At 56.1% G+C, this 8,335-nt stretch overlaps 1 protein-coding gene across 4 annotated transcripts; it reads right to left on the reverse strand.

The window, feature by feature from the left end:
- Window positions 1-1,153: 1,153 nt before the first annotated feature.
- On the reverse strand, window positions 1,154-8,322 carry PLPP2 (phospholipid phosphatase 2). 4 transcript variants are annotated; one of them, XR_001516491.2, is made up of 6 exons: window positions 6,248-8,321; window positions 5,747-6,024; window positions 4,025-4,082; window positions 3,621-3,797; window positions 2,621-3,423; window positions 1,154-2,441 (listed from the first exon to the last, which is right to left on the reverse strand). XR_001516491.2 is itself a non-coding variant. In XM_006904030.3 (5 exons), the coding sequence occupies exons 1-5, from the start codon at window positions 6,764-6,766 to the stop codon at window positions 3,274-3,276; spliced, it is 1,182 nt and encodes a 393-aa protein (XP_006904092.2). In that variant the 5' UTR covers window positions 6,767-8,321; the 3' UTR covers window positions 1,154-3,273. The 4 variants fall into 4 exon arrangements, 2 of the variants coding, with proteins under 2 accessions (XP_006904092.2, XP_015441457.1); XR_001516492.2 differs by having other exon boundaries at window positions 1,154-2,019; window positions 2,296-3,423; XM_006904030.3 differs by having other exon boundaries at window positions 1,154-3,423.
- Between the last annotated feature and the right edge of the window lie 13 nt (window positions 8,323-8,335).

The raw sequence follows: 8,335 nt of genomic DNA on the forward strand, positions 1-8,335 counted from the left end.
CATACACTAGGCTGATATTACCAAAATGTCCACTATGTGGCAGCAGAGAATAACTTCTTATAACACTCAGGTGTTATTTCTAAAATGCCCAACAGATGACAGCAGAGTATAAAATTTTATGACACACTCTCGTTATTCCCAAGATGCATACAAACTGGCAGCAGAAAATAAATTTTCATGATGAAATACCTGGGTGTTATTTTCAAAAGGCCCACCAGAGGGCAGCTTAAATAAATTTTACGATAGGCACTTACGTGTTATTTTCAAAATACCAATGAGAGGGCAGCAGAGAATACTTTTCATTACTAGCTTTCCTGTGTTTCCCAAGATGCGCATGACATAGCAGCAGTCAAAAGTCTTCATAACATTCCCTAGGGTGTTATTTTCAAAATGTACGTGAGATAGCAGCAGAAATAACAATTTATAACATGTACTATGGTGTTATTCCTAAAATGCCAAACAGATAGCAACGAGAAAAACTTTATTACATACACTCTACTATTATTCCCAAGATGCATATGAGACGGAGGCGGAAAAATATTCATGACTACCTACACTCTGGTGTTATTCCCAACATGCCCACCAGAGGACAGCAGAATAGAAGTTTTTATAATGACATACACTTGGCTGTTATTTTCAAAATGCCCACAAGATGGCAGCAGAGAATAACTTTCATGACATGTGCTCCTGTGTTTTAACCCAAGGACACACATGAAAGAGAGGCAGTAAAAAACTTTTCGTAAAAACAGGCCCTTGACTGTTATTTTCAAATGCACACCAGATAGCAGCAGAAATAAACTGAGGGATTATTCCAAACGCCCACCAGATGGCACCGTAAAATAAATTTTGAGGATGACGTACGGTAGGGTGTTGTTTTCAAAATGTCCACTAGATGGCAGCAGAGTATGACTTTTCATGACATGCACTTGTTATTCCCAAGATTCACATTGTATAGCAGCAGAGACAAATTTCATAATGACATACCCCGAGGTGTTATTTTTTTAATGCATACGAAATGTAGCAGCAGAAATAGGTTTTCATGATATACACTATGGTGTTATTCCCCAAATGCCCACGAGATGGCAGCAAGAATACATTTATTACACTCTGGTGTTATTCTCAAGATGCACACTAGATGAAGGCAGACGATGAATATTTGTGACGAACATCAGATTTTATTCCAAAAATGTCCACCAGATGGCAGCATAAAGTAACTTTTTAAATTTCATACACTCTGGTGTTATTCCCAAAATGCCCACCAGATGGCAGCAGGAAATAAATTTTAATGACATACACTTGGGTGTTATTTTCAAAATAGCCACGAGATGGCAGCAAAAAAAAATTTATTCATAACGACATACCCTGGGTGTTATTTTCAAAATGAACATAAAAAAGCGGCAGAAATAACTTTATGAACAGCACTGTCATGTTATTCCCAAATTGCCTACCAGATGGCAGCCGAGAATGAATATTCATGATGACCTACACTTGATGACCTATATTTGGTTGTGATTCCCAAAATGTACACGAGGTGGAAGCAGAGGATAAAGAATCATATTTCCTGACCAGGAAGTTCCTGTTATTTCTGACTCCACAGCACTCTGCTCAAACCTGTACCAAAGGCCTGTCTCATCTGCCATAGCTGCCTGGCTGAGAGGGCCCATATCTTTTCCACTGTCACATCCATTGGGGAAGCAAGAGGTGCAGAGGGAGAAAACTCTGCACGAGGTGCATAAAGGGTCAGGAGGTCGGCAGAGGGGGAGGCTCCATCTGCATCCTGCCCTGCCGGGCCTCGTGCACCAGCAGGGTGGGGACGGGCACTAGTGAGGTGGGTCGGCCAGTAGGAATCGCTGGGATGGTGACTGAGAGAAATTCAGTCACAGTCCCTTAGATTCTTTAAAACACTCCACATTCATACAGCTTCAAAAGATGACTCTACTCCTTCTAGAAAACACCCCCATGTGCTGTTTAAGATGCACTTTGTGTGGCCTCTGGGCTCGCTCTGAGACTCCCCGAAACCTTGAAAAAAAACACAATTCCTACTCAGAAAGTTCGCGAATTGTATGCAAAGCTATTGACCACTGAAATTATTGCTGTTAAATAAAACATCACTGTATAAATGTTTTTTTCTTTTCAAAGAACCGTAAATGTAGCACTAGATACGGATCTCACAGACTTTTACAGTCCAAAGAATAAAACATGCTCTATTCAAGTTAGGGGTTTTTAGGGTGTGGGCACGGATGGGATACAGAATGCGCCACAGAATGTCACTGTACTAGAAATGTGCGGACTCACTGTTAGTGGCGGGGCAAAGGTGCCAACCTGGATAACTCTGGGAACGAACGGAAGGCGAAATGCACTGTAGAGAGACGTGACCTCTCTGCTACAAGCCTTCCCCTCGGGGGTGGCAGTTAACGATTCCGAAACCGTGCTAGAGAGACCTGGAATGGAGGTAACGAATTAAACGCCGTCCTGAGGGTAAAGCCAGCACAGATGCCAGTTCCCTCACTGGCCGTCGGAGTGGGACATTACAGAGAAGCGAGGGGCAGGACACAGTGTCCATGTGACAGGGGATCGGGCTGAGACAAGAGGACACGCTCGTCGTCCGCCTGGGATGGACCTGGACTGTCGCGCACGGAAGTCCCGGTGACTGGGGCGTGGGCAGAGGCGGGATGCACGCAGACGTCTCGCATCGTCGGCCGAGCACAGTCACCTCCCAGATGTCGGTTTGTAATGTCATTCTCCAGGAAAAGGAACTGGGGCCCTTGGAAGACACAGCTGATTGAAGGCGAGGCTGTTGCTTTCTCGTCTCGGTGACCTCGCCAGAGGCTGTGGCACCTGAGCTCCTTGGCTGAGGCCCCTCTGCCGGGAACGGGCCTCAGAACCGCCACCGCCACCGCGAACACAGGCGCCCTTCACGTGAAGGCCCTAGTGTACTAAAGATCCACATATGCATCATATTTTACAAAAACAGCATTTATCCAGATCTCTTGGACCCTTCCACAACCAACAAAAGAAGGGGTACAGAGGGAGCTATGACGGCAGGGTCTCCCTCCAACCACTTGGGCTGCCCTGGGCAACCCCAGACCCCTGGTCAGTGCACAGCAGGTGGGGCTGATGAAAACCCCTCTGAGAACCAGCCCCAGGTGGGGAGCCTGTCCAGAGCCCTCCTCGCCATGTCACGTGAGGGCCCTGCCAGCTCCACGGACACCCGGACCCACACCCTGAGTCCCTGCTGGATGCCCAGACGGGCCCTGCCTGGGCGGCTCGGCCTCAGGAGCTGGGCCCTGGGTACCCATAGTGGCTGCGCTCAGCCTCGCCCAGCGTCAGCGTCAGAGACAGGCTGGGCTTGCGTTCCAGCTCCTCCTCCTCCAGGCAGTGCTGCGGCGGCCGGGCTTTGAAGAAGTCGGAGACGAACCGCACCTAGGAGCGGGGCCGGGAGGAGAGGAGCAGACGGTGAGGGCCTCCAGGGGGAGCGGGACCCCAGGGGACGCGGGGGGACGCGCTGGGGGCAATGAGCACAGCAGACCGGGGTGGCAGAGAGGGGGGTGCAAGCGGGGCGCGGCGCGGACGAGACCCAGGGGGGCTGAGGAAGGGGGAGGGGGCGCGGGGCGGCTCACAGTGAGGCCGGCCACCAGCGCCCCCTGCAGGAGGCCCACGAGCACGTCGCTCCAGTGGTGCTTGTGGTCGGACACGCGGGTGTAGCCCACGTAGAGGGCGAAGGCCACCAGGAAGAACTGCACCGTGGGCCTCAGCAGCCGCGCCCATTTCCAACAGAGTCGCGCCTGCACGTAGAGCTGCGGGCCAGAGGGCGGGTCAGCCAGGGCCACCCGCGCCTGAGGCCCAGGGCGCAGAGCCGGGCGGGGCCCAGCGCCCGCAGCTGTCAGGAACCAGCCAGCTGAGCCCCGCCACCGCCTCCCGCACGCACGCGCCACGGTACAGACTCAGCACCCGAGGCCCAGCCAAAGGCGGTGATGAGGCGGCCGCGGTGGCGCACGCGGCAGGTCCTGGAAAACGGACTCACCGCCAAGAATGTCATGCAGTACATCCCGAAGGAGGAGTGTCCGGAGTAGAAAGACAGTCTGAGGAGGAACGGCTGGCATCAGGAGGCGCGATGGGAGGTCGGGACGGGCAGCTCGGGCAGCGGCTCCGCCTCCCCCCTGCACCCCAACCCGCCCCTGACTTCCCCGGCCTCACACAGAAGCGTGTTTGCTGTCAGACATCATGGGAGTCCCAAAAGGACATGAGGGAGAGAAGGGGCGGATAGGCCATCTGAAGGAATAACGGCTGAAAAATCCCCCAAGTGTGGGGAAAACCATTAAACTACACACCCAAGAAACTCAATAAACTCTGAGAAGGAAAATCCCAAAGGCGTCCACCCAGGCACCCATTACAGTCACGCTGCCGACAGCCGGGGGACCTCGGGAAAGCAGAGGCGGGAAGGGGCTCTTTGGGCCAGGACCCGTGGCGACCTCACGGCCACCTTGTCATCAGAACCCGCGCCCGCCAGAAGGCACTGGACTATGTCTCCGAAGAACCGAAGCAGAAAACTTGTCAGCCAAGAAGTCTAGGTCTGGCAAAATCGTCCTCTGGGACGGAAGAAGAAATTAAGACATTTCCAGATAAAGACGCAGAGCTCGACGTGCCACAAATGTGCCGGGAAGTCAAGGGTTAGGACAGAAACCCAAATCCACACGAAGACATAAAAAAAAGGCCAGAAAAGGTCATTACGAGATATAAAGTCACTGCTCATGTCGCTTTGCTTTAGCATTCCTGATTTTTCATCTATAATTAGGAAAGGAAGCACCGTACAGAAGCCAGCAGCGTGAGCTGAGCTTTTACTGTATCTGTCACATCACGTATCTGTCTGCAAACCTCAGGACCCGTAAACACCTATTTAACCAAAACAGGAGGCTGTAACGGGGGAATTAGAAACAGCAAAACTGTTTCCTCCACGACTGCCTTCTTTTCGATTAAACGAGTGTATGTCTAAGATGGAAAAAGCAAACGCCAAAGAAACGCAAGGCCTCCCTCACCGGCGCCTCCGCGGGATGCGACTGTATCAGGCTCCACGAAAAGCCACAGACTGGAGAACGGAGTTTCGAAAAGTCTAACTTTACCATGTGCGTGAGCGACTCACTTCGGATTCGAAGACGCAAACGGTCGAAATTACGAGAATGGACGAGGCGCGCTCCGTGCGCAGAGCCACCAAGACGCGGCCAGCGCGGCCGGACCCCGCGAGGCCACAGGGACACTAAGACGAACCGGTCGGCAGACAGAATGGCCCGTCCCGCGAGACACAATGAGCATGGAGCCCCTCACGACCGAGCCCCGAATAAAGCGAAAACGGACGGAAACTACAATGTGGATGAAGTTGGAAGCAGTAAAGAAACGAGACAAGAAAGGCCGCGCAGGGTATGACTCCATTCGTACGCAAGGTCCAGAACGGGCCCGGCCAGAGACGGGAAGGGGGCCGGGGGGACGGGGAGATGGCGAAGACGTGGCCTTTCTTCCCTTTCGGGGTGACACCGCTGCCCTGGAATAAGACAGCTGCGTGCGCTGTGAATGCACTAAAAACCGATGACTCGCACACGTCAAACTGGGTAAGTTAGTGACTTATCTTATGTGGGGGCAGGTCGCCCCTGCGGGTCACCCCTCTGGACGCCGACGATTCTGCTCCAGGGCCCGGCACCCCTCCCTCCCACCTCGTCTGCAAGACCCAGGCCACAGGTGCCTCCGGGCCTACCTGGACTCGGTGACGTTGGCGGGGCTCCCCCTGCACAGCCTCTCCACCTGCACGTAGACGGAGCAGTTGACGCGGCTCCAATCAGGGTCACACACCGCCAGGAAGTTGGGCCGCAGACGGCCGATCATGTACTTGGCCAGGTCCGTCAGGGACTGGCTCACCGCGGCCCCAAACAGGAACGTCCCCAGCACCTTGTAGACCGCGGCCACGTAGTTGTTGAAGGTGGAGCGGGAATGGAGGCGATCCGTGTACACCAGATAGGCCTCCCCGGCCGAGACCTGCAAGGGAGCCGCCGAGCCGCCGGTGGGCACGGCAGCAGCCGTGGGGTCCCCCCCCAGCCACCGGCCTGGGGCCTCGGTCCTCCCCATTGAAAGCGGTTTAAGAGTTCCCAGCTTCCCCAGGCCACTGGGGGAGTGGGATCTCCAAAGGGAGCCCCCTCTTCCTAGGGCAGACCCTGACCACCCGTCCGCCCACCCCCACCCTCCAATCCTCCTGCCTTACGAGGATGATGGTGGTGGTGATGGTGACGCCGGCCATGAGCCCGTGGGTGATGGTGTCTGGCCGGTAGGGGTACCGGATGGAGTCATCGGCACAGTAGAAGCCTCGCTTGTACGGGGCGTTCACGATCGTGAGGATGGCGAAAGGCAGAGAGGCTGGGGGTGGGGCGGGAGAAGCCAGGAGCCACGTGGTTCTCTCCCCGCACCAGCCGAGCCCCCGGGACTGGCACTCGCACCCAGGCCTCGGCCTCCCTTCTGATTTCGTCACCTCTCTGCACACCAGACAGCCAGGAGCCTTGCTCATGGCAAATGGGACGCCGCTGACCCCATTAATACTCCCTCGGGGTTCCCCATCACTGTCATAGGGACAGCAAAGCCTCCCCAGGCACGTAGTCCAACCCCCACCCCACCTCCTCCCTGCTCCTCGAACAAACCCAACAAGCACCCACCCCAGGACCTTTGCACACGCCCCACTGTCTACCCCAAACATCTCTGACTCGCTTCTCTCTGGTCTCAGCTCCATCCACCCTCCCGACTGGCCCACTCATCATCACTCTGGCCCTCAGGTGTAATTATGCAATCACCACGCCTGATGTAATCCCCCTGCTCCCTCGTGAGCACCTGCGGGGACTGTCTGCTCAAGGCTGAGTCCCAGAGCCCGAGCAAGGTGTTTAAGGAGCATCTGTTAAAAGAAGAGGCCGCCCTGCTCCTCACCCTTGGGCCAGCCAGGGATCAGGGTCACTCCCTGGGGCAGAGCTGACATACCTACACTCACATGTCTGTCCCTAAGCCGGCTACACAGTGCCCAAGACATCCCTGGCCCTGAGCTCAGTCCAAAGCCACCTTCGGTAGCCACAGTCAGGACCAGACTGTGAAAAGCCTAGGTCGCCCTGGGGCTTGTGCAGAGAGGGCTCTCTGCTCTGCAGGAGGGTGTCCTTTGCCCAGGGCAGGGCAGGTGACAAGTATCAAAGGGCGTGGCTCTTTCTGGGGCCTGAATTCCAGAGGAGGACCCCACGGCCAACTCCTCCCAAAAGGCCAAATTCAGGGTCCCCAGGGGACCCAGAGAGGACCCAGAGAGGACCCTCCAGTGGCTGCATGAGCACGGCCGACGCTGAGTCTGGAGACGCAGTGAGAACAGGTCTGCCTCAGGCCCCGAGAGGGCTGGAAACAGTAGCTTTCAAAGGGGTTGTCAGCAGGCCACTCAGAGAAGGTGGCCTGAGGGAGGAGGAGAGAAGCTCCGGGGGACCTGGCGCCAGGCAGAGGGAGCTCCCCACTCCTGTCCCCGGCCCCCAAATCAGAAGCGAAGCTAGTCTTTCCTGGGCACTGGAGTCAGGGCCAACAACCTCCACGCACCCCCAGGGTTTCGTCAGTGCCCTGTCACCATCTAAAAACCGAACTGTTTATGTGTTGAATCTTCTAACAGGGGAGCAGGGTCTGCCTGGGCCAACCGCCCCCGGCACCGGCAGCAGCAACAGAACCGAATCGCGGCTCTGCCTCCCGGCGTGACCTCTGCCCAAAGGGGATTTTAAGCGCAGGTCCTTCGCAGGCTGTTCGGAGGGAAGGGTTTAATGATCCGTATGTCGCTTGGTGCCGGACGTACAGTAGCTGCCACACAAATACTTACACGAATGCCATGTGCTCAGGATTCGGAGCCCAGGGGACTGACTGCTCCTGCTTCCGCCCGCCCACCGCAAAAGGGGGCTCCGGAGGCCGGGGAAGAGAGCCTGGCCTCTGCCGTCCATCAGGACTGACCTCGCCCTCCCTCAGTCCCCTCCGTCTCCGACTGGGAGCAAGAAGCAGAATGGGGGGCAGGGGGAGTTTGGCCGAGGGGCCCCTCCCACGCCGGCGGTAGAATTCCGGGGCCATTGTCCTCGGCCCCAGAGCAAACACTCAGCCTTTGTTCCCGGGACGCCTGGGGCGGCCCCTTCCCCCAGCCTGGCCCGCAAAGCGGCCCAACAGGTTCTGCAGCCGCCGGAGGCGCGGCTCGCCCCGCAGCCTGGGGCCCGGCTTTCTCGGTTTCTCCCGGGCCCACGCGGGTTCGAATCCCGCCCGAGCGCTGTGCGTCCCGGGCCGGGGGCGTGGAGGTCGTGGG

The sequence above is a fragment of the Pteropus alecto genome, unplaced genomic scaffold (genome assembly GCF_000325575.1).
Source record: "Pteropus alecto unplaced genomic scaffold, ASM32557v1 scaffold30, whole genome shotgun sequence".
In the NCBI taxonomy this organism is placed as follows: domain Eukaryota; kingdom Metazoa; phylum Chordata; class Mammalia; order Chiroptera; family Pteropodidae; genus Pteropus; species Pteropus alecto.